Source organism: Aquila chrysaetos, chromosome 1 (assembly GCF_900496995.4).
Source record: "Aquila chrysaetos chrysaetos chromosome 1, bAquChr1.4, whole genome shotgun sequence".
NCBI lineage: Eukaryota > Metazoa > Chordata > Aves > Accipitriformes > Accipitridae > Aquila > Aquila chrysaetos.
In genome coordinates, this window is record NC_044004.1 from 4,261,943 (window position 1) to 4,284,503 (window position 22,561).

Genomic DNA, 22,561 nt, shown 5'->3' on the forward strand with positions numbered 1-22,561 from the left:
ACAAACCTCTGAGGAGTACGTGTTGTGTAGACACAGGACTGAAAAACCAAATTGCCAACAACTGAACTGATGAAGTCTTGCTTTCCATAGCATTTTACTGTCTGTATGGGGCTTCCTAGAGCAATAATCTCAGGTCCTCCCTTATGGTCTCTGATGTTCATAATTTTTCTCATTTTCCCACATCTATCCTCCTCTCTGCTGCTCCCTCATCTGCTGTAGCTCACTTGTTATGCCAGGCTGGGCGGTGAAATGCAGGAAGATGTGAGACTGGTTTTGGCACCTGCTCTACCAACTGGCCAGCTGGTACCTGCGTGGTGGTCGGCCAGCTGGTACCGATGTTGGTATGCTGGCCAGCCAGCTACTGCCTTCACATAACAAATTTCCCTCCATAGGACTCTAATTCGGGTCACCATTCTCCTACCCAGACAATTTTTCATCAAACTCCAGCTATTTAGCATCCTCAAGACCTTTTCTGTCTGTCAGATGGTTTTAAAATTGGCCAACAGATTAAAAAGTATTTGAAAAAAGGCACAGAGTTACTGTAATGAGCCTCATTTCCTCAGAAAACCAGTGTAGAAACAAAAGCCTTTATGGTCAAGACTATGGTCCTGTTCTGTTTTACTTTGTTAGCTGCAACTGCTAGTAATATTGGGATCGTATAACTATAGCACGTTATTATCCATAAATAAACCCTTTGGTCTGATTTCTACAATGACATGTGGCTTGTTTTCCCATATGATTTTCCAAGAATGGGTTTCGCATGTGGCTGTAATTTGTCCTTGTTATTGGTTATTTAATCTCAGCTACTTAGTAGGCTGAAAGCCGAAAGATAGGCACTTCCACGATTTCTGTATTGGTTTGGATGAGTTGTGTCCCTCTTTCTTATGAATATTGATGGAGGTTAGGAGAATGATTGCTTCTTCCCAGTGTCTGCTTTTTCCCAATAGCCACTGCTAGCACCCTAGGAATGGTGACACACTTTTGGGTACTCAGGATCAGGTTTCACCATTTAGGCATAAACTAATATTAATAATGACTGTGCTGTGGTGTCTTTCTACCAGCCACACACTCAGACTTGTTCAGTCACATACTTTGCAGCAGCCAAATTAAAAAAAAATAAATATATCCAAGTCGTATTTGCCCTTTCTATACCCCTAATCAATTCTTTATGTAGCATGTAGTTAGTACATCCTTTCACATGACCCTTATGTATTTTTGATTTGTCATTTACATTATCCTTGTGCTAAGCTGTGCTCCCACAAATACCTTTGTAAGACACGTGGTGGACTACAGGCATGATGGTATTCATTAACCTGTTATCAGCCATATTCTCTAGCATACCTCCCTTCAGTTGCACAGCTACAATTATTATACTCCTTATCTTTTAATCCTTGATGGTACTGTTTTGGTAGCTATATTAGGCTACAAGTCAAACTTTCAAAAGGTTAAAGGTTGATGAGACTAATACCTCCTGTAATTTATTCATGCAGATTTGGTAAAACAAAGATCTCGGTACAACTTCTTGATCATACTCAGTTTTTACCTACTTCACAGGTCTCTGAAAGTGCTTGCAATTCAGTGCACTTTCTTTAATATGTGTTACAACAGTTTGAATTAGATAACAGGCTTCATAATGTTCTTAGGCTTATTTGTCATAACTTTTTTCTCTAGCTCTTGAGAGGCAGCATATCTCCATTTGCTCTTTATGTCAGTCACTTCCACTTAGATTAAGTTGTATCACTACTGTTTGTGAATGCTATTTGTGGGGAAAAAAAAAATGTTTAGCACTTTGAAACCTGCCAAAAATTGATGTAGACTCTAGAGAGACTCTCAGAATAAAAAACATTAATATTAGCTCATGCAATTAGACTAAAGGGACACCTAAAACTGAAGAAATGTGTTCCATTGGAATGGATTTTATCACGGCTAACCCATACGATGCAAATTATATTATGGATAGATATTTATATAATGTTTTCAGTCTGTGGCCTTAAATCTCTCTTCAAGTACACGCATAGCTTGCTTCTTTACAATGTGTAAACACTTTGAAGAAAACACAGGACCCCCTCCAAAAGAGGAGAAGTTATCATCATCATTTTGCAGCCAAGCTACTGTCTCGTATACAGAGCAGGTGACTTGTCAAATGCTGTAGGAAGGGCCAGTAGCACCTAGAAATTAAATCTTGCTGCCCTGAATTGTGATTTACTGACTTATTTTCTTGTTTGTCCTCTCTCCCTTCTACAATGCTCTATGAAGACAAGCAAGAGTTACTGTCCAGTTTTAGAAGAACAATCTGAAACACAGAAAAGTAAAGTTGCTTCTGAAGGCGAAGCTGCCTCAACATAGGTATTCTGTGTTGTACCAGCTTTAAGAGGTACACAGCATTAAGATATAAGCCCAAGGGAAGTGTGACTGCTCAGAAAGCAAAACAAACCCAAGGTCTTCAGAAGAAAACAGTCAACCCAATTCTAATCAAACTTAATAGATATTAGATAACCAACTCCTTTCAGCTTCTCAAAGAAGCTGAACAGCCCACCCAAAGAAATAAAAACTCTTATTGAGGGGGCGGGGAGAAAAGAAAAAAGAGAACCCTGAGTATTCACACCAGCTGATGTCAAGTATGGAAATTGGGTGGTAATATAAGGAAGCTGGTTTTCCTTCAATTTCCTATATAGTCAATAGAGAGTTCCCCTTCAGAGGGTGGTTTGGGGTTTCAAGGATGTATTTTGCAAAAGCTCATCTTTCTTCGTATGTAGACAGTCAGGAACAAACTATGTCCTAATTTAGCCCCCTGAAATACAGGAGCCTAAAAGGTAGGTTTGTTTGAATAGTCCTTTCACTTTCAAGCTTTAAAGCCAGTCAACACTGCAGCAATAGCTGTGCTGCTAGGAGGGCTGGGGAAGCAAGTTCTGCCTCTTGTTACCAAAAAAGTAGGTTCTGATTTGCCCTTTGTTACAGACTGGTAAAGATTAGAAATCCTGAAGATGGCTTTTTTTAATTCAAGTTCTGTATAATTTAAGGAGGGCTTAAAACACAGAGAGAGGGTCATGGACCTTGCCTAACTCACATAACACTGTGAGAATTTGTAAGAGAGTTGATGCAACATTTTGAAGATGCAGAACTTCATGCAAGTGTTAAGTAGTAGCAGAATAACCAAGAAGGTTGTAACTTCAAAATTTAATCTTGTGTGAATGTTTAGTAAATATTTATTTTGCGAAGGCAAAGTTGAAGCAAGGTCTTATTTAAATAGATGATCCACGAGAGTCTTGCTAAGGTTGTGCTATATTACCAAAGATGAGGTATCAGTTGTTGCCAAGGGAAAGCGCAGTGTGATTGGTGATATTGCCCCATTCTGTTGCATGGAAATGCTTCTTGACAAAATATTGGCATTTTTTAAAGGGAGCCAGCCATAAGTCAATCTAAATGTCTTTGAACCTAAGGCCATCTGTGGCACCAGCCCTTGCTCATTAGAAACTCATCACCTTTTCCTTGTTGCTTAATAGGTTATGTTTTCACCTGCAGTGACTTTGGTGCTTTTGATATGGAAACCTGGAAGCTGGCTTTCTGAAAGCAGTCTATCAAATGCTAATATAGATTTATTTCTGTGCCAGCACTACATGCTTATTTCTTGTATTCATTTGATATGGGTGTGCCACATTGTGTGTACATCAGTACTTCTTTACTGGGTTTCTCTAGCAGTTTGTACAAAGTTATTAGACAGGTGTCTTGTGTAATACTGGCTTATAAAGCAGAGGTAGTAATACTCCACTTGATAAAGTCCTCTACTCTTTCAGCTTCCACTGAATTTATAGCCACTCCTTAAAGCAACAGAAGTAGGCATACTCTGAATTTCACCAGCTCGCACTAAAAGAACTGTAAGCCCCTGGCATGCTGTTCAATACTGCATCTACTTTTCGTCTGCTCCCATTTGGTAGACTAACTGGTGTATTTACTTTAGGAAAGGATTTTTAGAAAAGAATGTCTAAAAATCTAATCTAAAAAATTAGAGACAATGAACTGTTATTTAAATTGCACTTAATCGTGATTTTGTCTTCAACTTATTTGAATGTACGTGTTGTTGTCTCCCTCAAAATGCATTTCTTCTAGATGTTTATCACTGTGACATTGAGGGTTTTATGGTGCTCTGAAGTGCTTCAGAGGAAATGGAGAGTGTTTTAATACTGCTGATTTACTCTTTCAGGTCTGCAGTAATTTCCTTACTGCCTAATTATAAGGCTCGGTTTAATTTACTCTACACATAATGTTTACTGATGCACATATGGTGCCATATTTCAGGAAACTATACCCATATCAGGTAGTTTTGTGTAAGGTTACAGTGTGTAACATTTTCATCAAATGAAGGAAACTTTGATCTGCAACATAATACTCATGATGGATTATTTTTGTCTGGCAAAATCTAAAGAGTATAGCAGCTATAGCTGCTTTTGCTTTTTGAAATAGGGACTTGGTTTTTTGGTTTTTTTGTTGTGGTTTTTTTTTTTTTTAACTGAATGAAGTTGTGAGCACAGAGGGTTGGCCTTTCAAAGTGGCTTGCGAGGAATTATGAGGCAAAACTTAGTGACAGCTATATTGCATTAGAGTAGATTACTGCACATACTTTGTCTATTATTCCTGAAATAATGAGTTGTCTTAAAAGCTCACATATTTCAACAAATCTTTGTACTCACTCCAGGAACTTTAGAAGAAGCCTAGCTCTGTAATCACTGCAGAGAAACAAGTATAGAGTTTTAAAAAATCTTCTAATGAGAGATACTGTAAATGTGGGAGAAGCTCAACAGAAGTGTATAAAGTTGCTACTCAAACGCCTCCAAACCCAAACAAAAACCAACCAAACAAAAAAACCCCAAAATCTATTCCAAGAAAATTCTATTGATGATAGTTTTACATAAAGAAGCTTTCATTGTTCTGTAGTGTCAGCTAGAGGAAGACCTGGAGTCACACCAGCTAAAGTAACTTATAAAAGCTTGGATCCACAAAGACAGCTTCAAATTTTGATGTTCTTTATCAATAATGTGGTAGCATGAGGTATGGAGCACTATAAATGTAGAGGAAAACATAGTCCTTTTCCAAAGACTTTTATAATTCTGTCCTCCTAATGGATTTATGAGCAATGGCAAAGTATGTAGAATTTAATTTCCAAATGGGGTTTCAACATATCATTTGTTTCTTAATTGACATTAATTTTGTTCAGTAACACTATTTCTAAAGTCTTATAAAATGTCTTTAATGTTAATTGTTACTTGTTATTAAGCAACCAGAAATATAAAAAGGTTTGTTTTCAGTATTTGCTTTGTAGAAATTACTGCAAAGGAGAAGAAAACAAAACAAAACAAACCCAAAACAAGAATTAAACCAACAAAAAAGCCAACAAAACAAAACAAACCCAAGGAAAAAAAAAACAAACAGGCTGTGATCTCACTGCAGTAAGGGCTTTTTTGAAAGGTATGGATGATAATTGATAATATCAGATATCAATCATCTCTGTCCATGTGGCAGGATCAGTTTGTGACTTTGAGTGACTCTTGGAAATGATGATGAGAAATCCATTTTTGCAGAACACAATCAATTTTTAATCTTGTTTCAGCCATTGTCCGGAACTCCAATAGATAGGTCTACCGAAGACAGCTGTCATCAGCTTTCCTTGGAGCTAAATCTCTGGGTCTTAGAGAAGCTGATGATAATATTTAGTATGCTAGCCTGTTCATGCAGCTGGGGGAGGTGGGGAATGCAAGGGTGACATGTGTAGCAATTACTCTATTAACCCTTTAAAGCTCGTTGGATCTACCTGCTTTTAAGTGAAGTTACTACTACACATGCTTATCATAGTGAGGATAACTTCATGAAAGGTTTTCATAGACAACTTCCTTCCCATTTGTGTCCAAATAGCTATTTAACCTCCCCAAAACAGTTTTGTCCCCAATTATGTTTTTATTTACTCTACTTAGAAAAAACCATAAAGCTCCAAAGCCACTGTAATTGATTTAAATATCATTTCAACAGAACCTGAGACGATACAAGAAGATACACAAGGTGGTGTGGTTCTCGGTTTAATCCATGATTTTTATTCTTACTCATTACCCTCCTCTTTGGCACACCTCTTTTGCATCAGACCCTCTAGGCTTGTAGTCTCGGTGACGTTTTTGACGCTTTACAGTCCTCCTTGGTTTTCACAAGGATATTTTTCAAAGTCCTATCCGTTTTCTTCTCTGCTGGGGTAACCTCCTACAATCTTTCCCTTCTTTGTTCCTACATGTAATGTCCCGTTCTGCAACTTCATCCTTCCATGTTCTCCTTGTCATAACTCTACCCTCCCAGGTCATACAGAATGTGAAAGTTAATCACTGTATTTCACTTCTGGATTATTTTGACTTCACTAATGCTTTTGACTAACTGTTCAGTCCCTACCTGTACTTCTGTCCTCCAGTTTTTTCCAACATTTTTTGATGGTAATCCTGTACTGTCCTCTACCTTTTAATGCCCTGTATTGTTCTATATTGTTAGAAATAATAAATATTTGTACTATCCCAGCACTGGATTGCTGGGATCAGCATTGGGATTTTATTGGTCTATCCAGACATGAAACAAGACAGAATTCTCGCCCTGATTATACTCATATGTTTTGGGGGTATGTGGATGTCTGTCCCCCAAGCTTATAAATTTTTCTCTACTTTTATGTAACTGCACTAATGTTGTTAGCAAGCCCAAGGCTTCCTCTTGCCGAAAAATATTTTTTGGAAAAGGCACTATAGAATTTCTAAGTCACAAAAATTGATCACACACACCCTGCCCCCCCACCCCAAGGAAAAGTTAAATCAATGAGGATTAAAACCTAAGTACTTGGTAACTAGGTTCTTCTGTGCTTCTGGCCATATACCATTTTGAGGAATCCTTTGTAGTGACTTATGACTAGGAGGAAGGTTTTTGTGTGTCTTACGCTCTTTCAAATTTCTGGTCAAAAATTGTCACTTTAAGTTGATTTCCATTAGTAAATTCATGTCCAGTCTTTTCCTGATTAGGGAAGTTACTCATTAGAGAGAAGAAAGCTCACATAGAGAGAAATATATGAAGAAGTATGATCAGTCTTTTTAAAAGCATTTTTTCCAGACTTTTTATCTTGGGCTCAAATCTTAAATATTTTTATGTAGTATATTCCAGAAATCTGTAGTTCAGGCATCCAAGTGTGATACATTCTTTAAATGTTAATCTTTTTGCTGTTTAATCGATCAAGACATAATTGATGGCATTAGCGTCCACATCCCCCAATCTACCATTTTTTGGTCACATCTTCATGGGTTGTTAGTGTGCAGAATCGACTGAGACTTTCTCTTTAGCAATATACTGCAGTAGCTTCTAACAGTTACTGTCTTATTCTCCAGAACTCAATTTCACAACATATTGGAGGAGACACACTTTAACTGCGGTGGAGACGGCTTTATTTTCATCTCTATCAATTAAATTAATACCTCTTTGGGAGTGCTCTGCAGCTGCAAACTGGAGTTGGGTTCAGCTTATAATGCACATTAAATAGAAAATGGTGAATAAGGTGCTCCTTGGTAAACTTTTGTTACAGATAGCTTTATACTGCCAGTCTTTATAAAGTTTAACAATCTGTTAGAGTCATTAATCTCCTGCTGTGACTTTACCTTCCAGTGTCAAGATTAGACATTTAATTCTCTACTAGACTGTAAGCAGCACTGAGACATTTTGCTTCTAAAATTGTTATATAGCCATGGAAAACATCATTTCAGTGGGCAGTTTAACCTCTTTGAGCTCAACTCTAGCTGTGAACCGACAATGATAAAACAGCCCTAAATACTGCTTAGAACAGTAGAACATGATGCTATCAAAACCAGCAACTGACTCTGTGCACCATAAACTGACTAAATTGACTGAACTGGAAAGACGTAAAATCTGCTTTGTGGTACATCATTCATACTTTTAACAATATTTGCAGGTCTTGGTGTTTTCCTTTTATACCTTTGCACTGGTCTGGCAAATTTATTATGTGTTAATTAATAAATGACAAAATGAATTAAGCAAGATGTTTATTTAATGTGCTTTCTCCGCTAACAAATGTTGTTTCATGTAGTGGAAACTACCCACACTTTGAACTCACCTCTAACTTAAAAATTCAGTGGGGGGAAAAAAACCCTAAAGCGTTGTCTTATGAGTAATAGTTTGTGTCGTAGTATTTACATCAGAATGCAGGGTAAATGCATTGCAAAGACATTTGTTAACATACGTACGAGCGCAAGATCTCATGCTGGTTTTAGAATAAATCTTGACGTGGTTTTGCCGCACATTTTATGACCATTTAAATTCAAGTCACAGACTTCTCCAATTAACTGACGTTAGTTGTATGAAACAGTAAAATCTCTGGATGCGTAAGCCATTACTTTGGCTGGACTTTGCAGTATGCAGAGGAACATACAAGATTAGTTTTCCAGTAGTTATTTACCTTGATGAATAGCCCTAATTGGATCAAATAGACTGGTAATGCTGAGCTAATACTTTTAAATGTCTTGTCTTATGCAATTAATATTACCTTGTCATGTATCCATTTCAGCTATTGGATGAATGTCTTATGTTCATACTCCTGTCACATTTAACAAATGATTTTGTCAAGTCATTCTTTATATCCTGTGGTGATGGATAGCAAAATTTGTGGTCTCCTGCGTATATAAAAACCATTAACTATACCTTTCAACTTCAATGCAAGGGCGTCCTAAAACTCAGATAACCAATTTCTGAAGGAATTAAAATGCATGTTTACAAGAGGGGTCAGAAATAAGCTACTGACATCTATGATTAACACAGCATAGGAAAACAGAATTTGTTAATTTTATATTTATCAAACCTGTGACAGTCAGAATTCAGACTCTTTTCCAGCTGCTGCAACTATGAACCTCAGACAGCAACATACAGTTATCATTAGAAACAAGATATCCATTTTATTCATTCATTTTGATTCAGATACAACTATACTATATATTTAGAAATGGTAAATATGGTAATTGCATGGTAATTACATGGTAAACCCCAAATTGCTGGTTAGCTCATGCTCTTACTGTCCATTTTATTGATTTCTGGTATGTGGTTGTAGACTGAAGATATTTAATGTTGATGAAACTGAGCTGGGTACTTAAACATCCTGAGACTTTTCTTACAGTTCCATGGGGCATATTGTTATAATCAGATCTATAATATCATATTAACCTTGATTAAAAATTGAACTGCTTTTTCATTGATCACAACCCTTTGAAACAGATACCTCCTTATGAAACGATATAAACAGAAAAATGTCAGTGTTCGTTTAACCCTTAAAGTAAGTTTTTTCAGTGCAGTGGGCAGTAGGTTTTATTGGCATGTTTTGAACTTGAGCAAGTGGATTTTTTTTTTTAAGGCTTTTTGCCTGAGAATGAGGCGGAAACCACATGGGATTTTTTGAACCTTTGTGTGTTCCTTTGGAAACACTACCATTTGGCCTATTTTGGTACAGTGGGCTTCAAAAAGTCAAACTGTAGGTACCGAAATGAGTCATCTGACTTGGGAGCAGAGTTTCTCAGCAAGTGGTGGGAGACGGACATCTGCAGAGGGTGATTAAGCAAACATGAGATGAACCCTCTCTGGCAGTATCTCTCCTTTAATTCTGGCTATAGATGAAACCCTTCATTTAGTAGGGAAGGATTGATATACATAATGATTGGAAATCTATCAGCTGTGTAATGCAGAATGATAGCCTCTATTATAGTGGTGCGCTCTAATAGTGGTGCACTATTCGCTGAAACTTAACATCTTAGTGTATTTTTTTTCTTTTTTTTTTGCAAAGCTTTGATATATTTAGAGCAATCTTAGTATTATCTTTGTATTGGTATGATACTTACGAAAACTATTAATGGATCAGGATCTCATTGTATTAGATGCTGTAGAAGCGGACCCAAAGGATGGTCTGAAAGAGCTTTCAATATGAGAATAAAATAAGAGTCAGCAAGTGGATATCAGTAGATTGATGAGAGGAAAAAAAACAAAGAGCACAAGGTGAAAATGTGATAGGTAGTAGCAACACACATCAGCTTCCTAGCTGTTGGCAGGTCTCTTTGACATATTCTTCTCTTACTTTGTCTTTTCCCCCTCCCGTTTGTATGTATCACTGTGTTAGCTATCCTGAGTACTTTTAATAATTTTGGAAGTGGAAAAATACTTGCCAGGTAGAATCTGAGTAGAATTAATTTTTAAGGGGAATTAAGAATTGCTGTTCTTAATACACTGGCTGTTTTAGTTGTAACAGAAATACAAGGAATACCTCATGCAAGCACATATATGCTATTTTTCTTTGCTTGTTTTTACTGCACCACTCACAGATTGAATGGAAATATTCAAAGTTAGCTTCTTCCTCATTCAAATAGAGCTGACAATTGCTGCTGTTAAACAGCAAATGTATCTTGGATCATGTATTTACAGTGCCTAACAATATACCAGTTTTCAGTGTGATTGGGTGTTTTGATGACACCTTGTCTAGCTAGAGCTTTCTTGTCTGGACTGCAAAATAGAGAAAATTACCTTTCCTGATGTTTCATCTAACTAAAAATGCATGATTTAAGGAGACTAATGGCTAGCCAGACCTCCAGGCTGAATAGCTCTCAGCGTGTTGTGTTTGAATCCACAGTTTTTCATTTTTAACAACCAAAAAGCTGGAGAAAACATGCTAAAAATCTTTCTGATCCATACTCCTATAACAGTAATGAAGTTTCCAGGAAGAATTACTTAAGATTTCAGTCATCTTTCTGGCTGTCTTTCAAATTTTAGTGAAGTTTGATGTTAATTAGTGGTTATTAGCAAGGTAGAGAAGTTAGTGACATCATTCTTACAGTAATATTTTTTCAAACAGAGGTTTTTATGAAATAACAGGTGTTTAAATTTCAGTAACTTGTAGGGTGTTTTTTTTCCCTTTGGAATAAATCATAGTATGTTCTCTAATCCACCTGGAAAATGCTTAGAAAGGTTTTCTGTTTATACCTGTTAGAGGTATTTGAAACAGAATACAAAGCCCAAGGCATGTGCTAAATGAAATACTCATTATTGCGTAGAATACTGTTCAGGGCAGGAATTAGAGAAAGCTTAGAAATATTCAGGCTAATATTTTTAATGGTTGCTTGAAGTTAAGCTCCTTAATCCATATTTGGCTTTTAAGTGAGCTGAACTGTTTTTTCAAGTAGTGTGCAGCTTTCAATTCTTATCAATTTGCAATGTATTATGTGGGTAATCACCATTGTCCTATATAGATCTGTTCAGTCCAGTAGGATTAGATGCATGTCAGCACGAATCTCAGGAGGGTTTTGCAGAGCCTAGGCCCTTAAGTGATATTTGTATGCTTGCCTGAAGGAAAGCAAGCAAGAAAAAACCCCAAACTCCATACAGTGCTGTGAGATGCGACACATCAATGCTTAAATATAAGTAGCCAATGAATACAGTGGGAACGTATCCTGATAATTCTCCTTTTATTTACTGGTCTGCTTTCTTTTGTCACAGCTACGGAAGGCAGTAATGGATCATATATCGGATTCATTCCTGGAGACCAATGTCCCATTACTGGTTCTCATTGAGGCTGCAAAAAGCGGTAATGAGAAAGAAGTGAAGGAGTATGCTCAGGTCTTCCGTGAACACGCCAACAAGTTAGTCGAGGTAAGTGACCTTATTGACACAGCTAGATTTCCATCTTGCTTCGCAAGGAGAGGCAAGAAAAATTATACGCTGGCTGAAATGTTAGAGGTAGCACTTCTGTAATACAGGTTTCAGAAGTTTTGGTCAACTTTATCACCGTGACTGCACAGCAAATGTCTGGATGGACTAGCAGAGGGGAGCATGTGCTGTATTTTAATAGTTCATTAAAGCAATTGAGCATGTTAAAAATGGTATTTCCAGTATTTTGTCAAAAGTCATGAGCAACAAGAAGTAGATTTCGGTTCAGCTTTACCAACAGCATGATAGATCTTAATTTCTATTCAGTAAAAATCTGAATAGGTGCTTCACAATACTGTATCTGGTACTGGCCAAAGGCTGCTCTAGACATTGGAGCTGGTCAGTCTGAACTAAAGTAAGGAAAAGGACATATACAGAAGGCATAGACTTAAGACTATATTTATTCTTGAAAGGTCTGTATTACATATAGAGAGAGAGATACAGTATCTTCTCTTTCTGAAGAGACGTACTGTGTAAAGTCGTCAAATGATAATTTCAAGTTTTCGGGGATGATGTTGAAATAACTCTATTCTACCATGAGGAGTATAAAACGTAATGATTGAAACCTGGATGCTCATTGAGTGGACTTTTATTAAAATAATGATAATGTTCATCTCAGTCTACCCTTTAACAGACCAAGAACTATGAAAAATGCTTGTATTTCTTGAAGACAAATATAACTCGGTGATTTGCTTGATATTATTATGTGGCATTATTGACTTCTCTGTACTAGCATTATTTTGAAGAATACGTAGCCCCTTTGCAACATCCGTTCTGTCTAGCCATGCCATGGGTTCTTTAGCAGAGGAAAATGCTATTAGGAAACTACTGATTTGACAAGTATTGAAACTATACCTTTGAATGGCTTCTGTTCTTAAAACAGGCATCGTCCTAATCCTCTGGTACCTGAGCTGAAGCAAGCAGTAAGGGTTTCTTGGTTACTGTTGACTAAAGCTAGATAGTTCCCTGACAAAGTATGTGTGTGGGGGAGTGTTTTTAGTGGGAGTAAGGTGCTGGAGTTCTGGAGCATCTCGCTCTTCCCATGTACAAAACGGGGAGTCATGGTACCTCATTCAGGGTCTGGGAGTCAGCTGTTTTCTGTAGTACTTAACTTGTAGACACCTAAAGGTAGGTCCCAGGGTTTAAAAGCTCCAGGTGGATTCTGTACAATGCTGAATACAGTAAGGTTTATTACTGTTATCTGCAGCAGGAGGACAGGACTGTCAGCAGCTTTCAGTCCTGACCCCTCTGTATTGTGCAAAGATTTGTTACTGCCGCCTCGCGACTGGAGTTGTGGCAATGCAAAAGGAAATAGCCAGTAGGTATATAAAGGGAGGAAAAACCAAATAAACAGAAAACCCCTCGCAATAGTCATAGTTACACTGTAGTGGCAGTCAGAGTTGTAGGCTTATACATAATATGCAATGAATATATGTGGTTAGTATTATAGCAGTCCCCTCCTCCACAGATTTGCAACAAAGTGTTGCAATTACAGGTCTAATAGCATTATTTAGAAGTTTAAAACAACTAGTAGATCTTTTTAAAAAGATAACAAGAGGTAGTGACGTAAAAGGAGGAAAAATACTTTTTAAAGGCTATAGTTAAAAAAACCCAAACAATCCCCCCACCCCCAAAAAAACCCCCAAACAAACCCAAACCACCTTCAACTGGACGAAACCCAACAGAGAGTGGTTATAGTTATCTAGCTTTGGTTTTACAAGACTAACATTGCATTAGACTTGTACTTTAGACCAAACTAGAGTTTGGTTACTGATTTTGAACACTGTGGTCATCTTTAGGTACCCCATCAATAAAACAATGATGGTAGTTACAAGAGATGCTTTGGCCCTAATACTTTTATTGCATTTAGGTTGCTCCAGACTGCTAGAAGCTGATCCTTAATTGATTCTTGTATGTCTCTGACATCTGGTATTAGCCTGTGGGTCCATCCTTCCAAGGCTGCATTCTTTTAGATGGATCTTAGCCTTTTATTTGTAAGGAATCTTTCTCTATTGGGTAATAAAGTATCTTGAAGAAATGGATTTCTAGTGCAAGTGGACTTTTGAAACCCAAGTTTTAGGTTCATCAGACTGCACAAGAAAATAAATATTTGGAATAGTTTTATGTCCCTTGTACACTAGATTTTGCACTTAAAATAGTTTCATCATTTTTACTTAATGATGCACAATGGTATCTTAGCAGATGGCCTTCTATGGTTTTGTGGGTCAAGTATTTTGCAAATAGTAAAATGTGGTTTAAAGATGAGACATAATCAAGTGACTATGAAATGTAAGATCCTTTCCCAGGCACAGGGCCAGAATTGCTTGCTAATATATGCAAACACAGTTCCAGTGAAGTATGTGGAGTTGCACTTGCTTATGCTAGAGGAATTTGGCACTACAAATCCAATAGTGTGAAAACTCTAAAGTATTAATCATTAATTTTAAAATCAGAATCTGAATTTCTTGGATGTCTTACCAAGCTCAATAGAAAGTCTATTAGAAGGTCAGGAAAAATAACCCATGTTTTAATACTTCTTTATGTAAAAGCTACATTTTACCATTCTGAGAAAAAAAAAATGCATTTCTTGGTATTTGATGAATACAAATGGCAAAATTTTCTTTGCATAGCGAATACATTTTCAGAAATATATCCTGTAAGAATGAGGCTTATGGAAGTTAACTTTCTTTTATAGTCTATATTGCGGAATACTTAAAACTTCTCTTAAGAGCTGTTTTCATTATTTATGTATTTTCCCTTCCCCACCTCTTATCATAACATATTGTCTTTTGCTTTTCACTTGACTTGCTATGATATGCCTTGTTTGAGAATAAAACCCACAAAGATGAATTCTTATTTTCTAGACATTCACAACCAGTTTTGTCTATGGATTATGTTGGAAACACAGAGTAAGGTGTCATCCCATGAAACTTGAGGCCGTTTATCTGTGATACTTATGTTTAGAAGCCTTCTTGTCTCAGACTCCTTCCAGAGTCCGAGAAGGCAGAGCATCTCAGGAATGAAACCTAGCTTAACTATGATGTAAATCATCCAAAATGAGTCAAATTGTCATACAGATACTTGGGGTAAAAAAATAATAATAAAATAAATCAGAATTTAGATGGTACCATTCCGGGCTTGGATGGTTAAGTCCTTTTCTTCAAGTCATATTTCAGCAGTCATCTCTCAACTTTTCTGCTTTCTGAAAGTGAAGTTAGAGATGTGATAGTGCCTTTCCAGGTCATGATCTTTACCTCATGAATCCCTTTAATGTTTTTGAAAAATTTATCTCTAATGATTGAAAGTCAGTAAATGCCTGAGTTATATTGCCAGCTTCAAATGTGACCTTGGGAAGTCATTTAGCTTCTGTATCTAGGCACCTTCATTTGTAGCATAAGGTTAATGACAGATAATTCTAATACCGACCACACAAAGGCACTTGACTGATAAATCAGCTCAGACTTATTCAATGCATCTATCAAAGCACTATATGGCAGCTAATTAATTAATTTTTATTATTCTGTTTAGTAAAGCTTCCTTGGTTTTAACTGTTAGTCTTCTGGAGTGTTTCTTGCAAAATTAAATTATTAAATCCAACTAGTTTTCCTGGGAGATGAAAGTCAGCATCCAGTAAACTCTTAAGAGCTGTGATAACAAGCTGCTTAGTTGCTTTCAATAGGAAACATCAACATGTTTGAAGTTTAATTAAGAACTGTGAAAATTCAGATTATAGGGCCTTCTAGTTAAATTAGTGGATTGGATCAGGCTTTCCCTCCTCACAAGGATGGGGAAAATCCAAGAGGGTTCTACTAATGATTTAAGTTTTGGGGGTTTTGATATTTTTATGGAAGGACTTCATTTGGTGATCAGTGAACATTTACAAGAGTTAAATACAGTTGCATTATTCTTCCTTGACACTTATTTCCCACAGAATTGGAACAAAGGGGATTTTTGTTCTTTAGCATGAACTGATGCAGCACCACATTTGAAACAGCTAAAAATAATCTTTTGAAAAGACAGGGCCTTACCAATTTTGCATGAATTAATTTTTATGAAGAATTTCGTGGAGCCTACGTGTATCTATCACTTTCATCTCATACAAATGTAAAGATTATTATAGCAGCCTTCCAGTATCTAGAGAGGGCCTGCAAGAAAGCTGGAGAGGGACATTCCACAAGAGCATGTGTCACGTCCCAGTTTCTCAGGACGATGACTCAGGTTTGCTGATTCGCAGGTCAGGATTAAGGTGAAATGACACCAGGGATCCTTTAAGTCACAAAACTCAACTTTTATTCACTCACCACAAGAATTAGCATGCTCACCACCAAAACTGGTATGCTTACAACAAAAATTGGCATGAAACTACGTCAGTAAACTGTGCAACGTGCTAACTATACATCACCAAACACGTGCTACAGGCCTTGCTTATTTGGGGATCAGTTCAGGGAAGACAATAAGGTGAGCCCTCCCGTTGAGTCCTGAGGCTCGGAGCAGACCCCCTTGCTTTTAGACTCCTCCTCAGAGAGGAGCCCAGGGGCAGCTGGATCCAATCCTAGTCCCAGACTTGGTCAACAGTTTTATGTCTAAAGGGATGAGGTGTAGGGATTACAGGGAAAAAAAAGAGAGAGAAGAAAAAGATCTCACCGGTCCTGGGTCCAGCGTTGGTTCAGTCAGCCGAGGGGTCCAGTTCCAGTGGGCTTCAGTTTGTGTCCTTTTATCATCTCCTTGCCCCTCGTTCAGGCGGGCACTCGAACTCATTAGGCTACGTAGGTGTCATGTGTGGTTTGTGCTTTCAGAACCTTCAGGAAATGGGTCGGTGGGCTTGGGGGTCATTTGAGAAGTAACTTCGCCTTCCCTGCAGACGTGACCATTGTTTGATCTTTGGCCGTGCATGGTGAGCTGCCCGGCTCGGCATATCAGAACACAGAGCTGCTCGCCCTCCGGCACGCCCTCCCCATCCTGTTGCTGATGTCCTCTGCTGATCAGCTTGTTTTCACCTGGGGTTCCTTGCTATGCAGGGTTCATTTGCAGAGTTCATTCTTATGTAGAACTTGCCCCACCACAATGATTGAGACATTAACTCTTTCAGTCTCTCACGCATGTAGTGATAGAACAAGGAGTAATGGCTTTAAACTGCAAGAAGATAGATTTAGATTAGGTATTAGGAAGAAATTCTTCACTGTGAGGGTGGTGAGGCACTGGACCAGGTTGCCCAGAGAGGCTGTGGCTGCCCCATCCCTGGCAGTGTTCAAGGCCAGGTTGGATGGGGCTTTGAGCAACCTGGTCTACTGGAAGGTGTCCCTGCCCATGGCGGGGGGGTGGGAGTAGATGATCTTTAAGGTCCCTTCCAACCCAAACCATTCTGTGATTCTATGGTTCTATAATTTCTGGAGACACCCAAAATAATCAGTTACTGTCTAAGAACACTTGGCTAGTGGAAGAACTGTGTTAGGCAATGGTTTATGGTGATTAAAATTTGATATAGTGCAAGCAAATCAATAGTATATCAATAGTATCACAAGGGCGGATAGTAATTTGTAGCAGATGAAACCTAACAGCAGCATTTCTGTTTTATAGTCTCTTTACCCATTAGGTTTGCAGGAGTCTTTATTAACTTCCTCCTGACCATGTAATTGCCACTTTGAAGAGGATACTGGCATTATTTTGGGGAGTTTAGGGTGGTTTTTTTTTTTTTCTTTTACATTGCCAAGGGGGAAAAAAACAAACAAGTTAGTGTTTGAAGTACTTTAAGACACTATGCAGGCTACCCTTCATTTTCCAAGAACTGTATTATTTGTAGCTCCCTAATTCAGACTGATTGTATGTTTTCCCATCGTAAATGTGGAGACAGGCTTGCACACTGAAGACAGGAGGGAAAAAACCACTGCTAGTGTGCACAGCACACAGAACAAGCAATTGGTCCTGTTCAGTGACGCCTGCTTACTTTATTTGGTAATGAGAGGAGAGGGGAAAACGTGTGAAAGAAAATTTTACTATGGTGTTCAACAGTGAATTTAATCCAGATTTACATCAGCAGTAACAGAACTAATACCCAACACAGTATTTTTTCATTCCAGAAATACCTCTCAGAAAAGCACACAGAGCATTTGGTTCATAAGAAATGCAAAGCTAGACTTTCTCCTAGGGAATTAAGATCTTCTGTGTAAATCTGCAATGCGCTTGAGATCGATGGAGCTCTGACAGTTTACAGTGTGGCACTCTAGCTCACTTTCAGGAGGTACTAGTGATCTTCATAAGGAATATAGAACAACTTTTTCTTTGTGCTTTTGTAAATAAGGTATAAGTTCATGAACTGAGTTGGATTTTCATTTAAGACAGACAAAACCCAGAGTAACAAGCCTAAGAGGAAAAAATTTGGTTCATTTATTTCTGCAACTTTAGTTCAAGGAACAAAGAGTGTTCCTACTGGTATATATTTCACAAATACTGTCCATACTTGAAACGTTCTGTTCTTTTTTATCTAAGTGCACATCACTGCATTATCCGAGTATACAACTAGCTGTTTTCTTCTGGTAATGAAGAAAAAGTGTCAATATTCTTTCATAGCTTCTGTATCCAACTTCCATCATGAAAAATGTATACGTCCCTGGGTTTCCTCTTACAGACTGATCAGCTTTTATTCTTGTATTTTTCTTTTAGTTGACATTAAGCTAGATAAGAAATAATATTTAGAAGATAGCAATCCTTGGTTCTAATCAAGGAGTGTTAGGAAGGTCATAGATTAGTTTAATTCAAACCCTTCAAGTTGAGAGATTTTATTTGAAATTAAAGCTGTGGGCTACCTCTGTGTCCTAGTGTTTCATCTGCTCATTTTAGTTTTAATTTCCATCTCAGGCCTTTCTTCCCTGCGTGGGCAACAGATGTTCTTAATTCCTAGTAAACATCGTGAGTATATTGATGATAGCTAAAACCATGAGTCCAATTATCTGCAATGAGAGCATGAAAAGCTTGAACTCTTTGCATTTATTTCTTCCGAGTCCCTGCTGCAGCCACAACTAACGTACTAACTAACTTACATCTCTTCACCTTGGAGGTGTATGTGTCTCTGAGGCAAAGTGAACTCAAAGCCTTTTAGGATAAAACTTTCTGGTAAAGCTATGTCATTAGTGAACTCTTTACACTGGCTTTTTTACTTACATTAGCCACTGGATATTGGTAGTCCTCTGGGATCTATGCCAGTTTCATCTTCTGGTTTCTAGATTAACACTGAAATGAAATCGAATTGCCTTATAGAAAAGCTGAGGCACAGAAATAACTGCTGCTTTGTGACTTTTTGAGCCTTTTGTGTACCCGTCCCTGAAGAAGATAGGTTATTAAAGGAGTTGAATAATCGATGCCTATATTTTCAAGATTGTTTTTGTCCAAAAGCCATCTCTGCCTTCAGGCAATATGGGTCCATCTCTGAGGCTTACAAAGTCCGCTGTGGGAGGGAGCAGTTGCAGAACCTGCCCGTGATCTGCAGGCTGCTTCGTTAACATGGAAACATGGGTGAAATTAAACAATTTGGCAATGGAGGACTTGGCTACAGCAGATGCTGAAGGCCCTGGATGCTGATCCCTCAACATCTGCCCTTCGTAGGTTTCTGGTGAAACCCAGGAATCCAGGATGGCTGATAGGGGAGGAGTTTCCTTATCTCACGGCTTCTTTGGCAATATAGTTCTGTCTCCAAAATTTCTTCCCACTAATAAACACCCAGGTAAACAAGCACACCAGAATCTGTGAGACTATTAGCATTTTCTGTTAGTTTGTCCCTTTCCTTTATTCTTAGACTGCTAAGCTTCTACATCTCACAGCAACTCCAAAAGGGGTGAAGGATAATTTTATTTGTTCACACATATTTCTGTAATGTACATAATGAGCAAATGCTACATAAAGTTAGCAACCTGTGGGTAATGATAGTTCTTTTTTTTTTTTTTTTTTCTTCCCAGAAGGAAAGTACAAGATTCAAAACTTAAAAAAAAAAAAAAAAAAAAAAAGTGAGTGGTAAATTGCTGCAGAATCTCCATGTCAACTTGAATGCATCTCTAGCTTTGGAACTGTAGGCATAAAGCCAGTGCTGTGCTGGTTCTGTTATCTGATTTTCTACAGGTCATCGTTCATTAGCAAATGACTGTATTATGTGTTATTACACATTGGAAAAAAAAAATTGCTGGAGGATTTTCTAAAAATGAAAATGTACTTTAGCCACTTCACTTTTTTTGCTGTAATTCTTTAGCATATCTTTTCTTTGTATATTCCATTAATTATTTTCATGAGAAATACCTGATTTTCTCCTTGCAGAAAAATTTATTCGTAGTAATTTCCCAATATTTTTGAGTTAGCTGATTTTTTTTTTTAAAGATAATTAACTTTTAACCATGCTTATTTACAGCCTCTGTAAAAGAGATGAAATCCAATTACTCCCTTTTTAATCACTGAGTATTTTTTTAAAATATTTTTCTAGTGAATAACACCTGCTTAGCTAGGGACTCACTTCTCCAGTCTGATCACGCTACTGTGCTATGTGATTCATGTGGTACATTTTCCCAAAATAAAATGACTCCTACAAACTCTAGTATCCATTTATGTCTACTATCTCATACAAACCCATCACATAGCAGTCGATGTGATTTAAAACTTGTTAATAATACAGTCAAGAGCTCTTGGTACCATTTTAATTAATTGGTTACATAAATTATGGATTTAGCTCCTCCTAACCAGTTGTTTAACTTGTAATCTTAGTACACTCAGAAGCCATACAACATCTAGGCTGGAAATCATGCCCTAACTCTTCCATGGGAAGGACTGCTTTGAAGGGAGTGAATATGTGAACCTGTTAGTGGAAGGGGCCGTCTGGAACCTAAATGTCCTTTTACTTTGAACTTAAACATGTCTGCTGGATGTGATTTTTATTTACAGACATGGCATCTCTTCCATCAGGGAAGAGATGAAAGTAAGTGGAAGCTCCTGAGTCAGATACAAGCCTTCCTTAATTACTCTCTCATCAATGAGAGAAGGAAAACTAGTTTTTATCAGAGGCATTGCTCTCAAATTGTCAGGATGAATCCATGGCATCTCTGTGATGACATGGTGTAAAATTCCCAGCTATATGACTGCTCAGCCCACTCTGTTTAGCAGCTAGAAATCAATACTGGCAGGTGTGGCTTACCTACCTTCAGTTTCTTTTAGGTTTGCCGTTTTTTTAATATTTCTTTTCACTAGGCAGCAAGTATGAAAGCCTCTTCACTTAGCAGATGAAATTTATTACCAGCATTTTGCACTGATCAATGTATTAGTTTTTTGGCAACATGGAAGAAAGTGATCTCTTGCCCCCAAAAATGGATTGTGATTGGAAGTGGGAAGTTCATCAAGTGGTATTAACCTTTGAGAGAGGTTAATAAAAGAAGATGCTAAATGCCTGCCCTTCTGATAGTCATATGATGTGCCTTGCTTTATTCATGTGTCAGCAGGGCATCACTTAGGAGACTACCTTTTCCTCTCCCATTGACTGTTCTTTCTAGCAACCAGAAGAAGGATTTGTTAGAGCAGGTAGGGCAGTCTGTAATAAGCTACGCTTTTGAAGCTAAAAGGGCCAAAGTTTAATTTAGCCAAACCTATCTCTTTGGGCTAACATGGTTAGGATATATCAGGTAGACATGCAACTAGTGCCACAGCTGACTTCTACTAGCTTCCTTGTCTTTCAACCTGTTTCAGATGTAGTAGGGGCACTGGATATGTTTTCACGATGAACCAGAGCAAGGCTCTTTTATTAGTGCTGACTTCAAGACTTGTGGTTTTAATACTCAGAACGGCTTTCATCCATTCCCTTCATTTCATTTGACTCTCCTCAATGTGTTGTGTAATGCAAACATCCTTCCTACTTCCAGTTGCCAGCTGTGGGGGATCTGAAGGGAATATCTACTTCTGAAGACAGGGAGAATGAGATACTTGGCATGTTAGTTCTTCAAAGGTGGTATTTTCTAGACACCTCCACCTAGCTACCCTCATTCTTGATTTTTACTGTCATATCCTATTTTATAAAGTGTTTTATTTGTGTCTCTAGTAACAAGCCCTAACCATAACTGATGCTTTTCCCAGTGTTTCTTTAAAAAGGGTACTTCAACCTATACTCTAGAAGCTGTATGTTTGAATTAAGTTTTTTGCTACTCAAGACAGGTTAACATTTTACTATGATGTAAAATGTTTAGCCTCTTGGCCTTTGTGCAGTGATGTATTAGCATGGTTATATTTCAATCAGTGAATATTAAAAACTGTGCTTTTACATATGCATCTTAGGTTTTACTGTAAGAAAGAAGAGTTTAATCAAATAACCTGTCTTAGAGCATGAAATTTAAGAGAAATAAGGGGAATGCTGGGGAATAAAAGAAAGGATGAAATACAAGACATTATGCTGGTATTCCAAACTCACCACAAAGTAGGCAATAAAACAAACAGCTTTTATTACTACAGAGAAAGGGAATTTGTCATCCACCATTGAGCCATTTCCAGCATGCAGGACAGAGATAGAGGGGCTAGAACTATTTAAGAAGCCAAAAAGTTCAGTACAAGCAGCAAGTACTTCTGAGGAAACTGAAAAGAGCATTTACAAGAAAATAGTGAGTCATAAATAAAGGAGAGCATTCAGACATGCTCAAAAAATCAGCAGATGTCCAAGGAAAAGCCACGTCAAAGATTTCAGGACAGAATGGCATGTTTAATGATGGAGTTTTGAACTGATGTAAAAGAAGAAATTATAACCAAGAAATCTCATGATTTTGAACAAGTCATAGCAGCTTTGATT

General features: G+C 37.7%; 1 protein-coding gene across 4 annotated transcripts in view; it reads left to right on the top strand.

Annotated features, from left to right (window-relative positions):
• Positions 1 to 22,561, top strand: part of CTNNA2 (catenin alpha 2) — a 460,705-nt gene that overhangs the window by 336,739 nt on the left and 101,405 nt on the right. For all 4 annotated transcript variants that reach the window (XM_030042992.2, XM_030043077.2, XM_030043163.2 and 1 more), the window contains one exon: positions 11,551 to 11,703. In XM_030042992.2, coding sequence (XP_029898852.1) covers positions 11,551 to 11,703 — 153 coding nt within the window. The remainder of the gene's footprint in view (positions 1 to 11,550; positions 11,704 to 22,561) is intronic.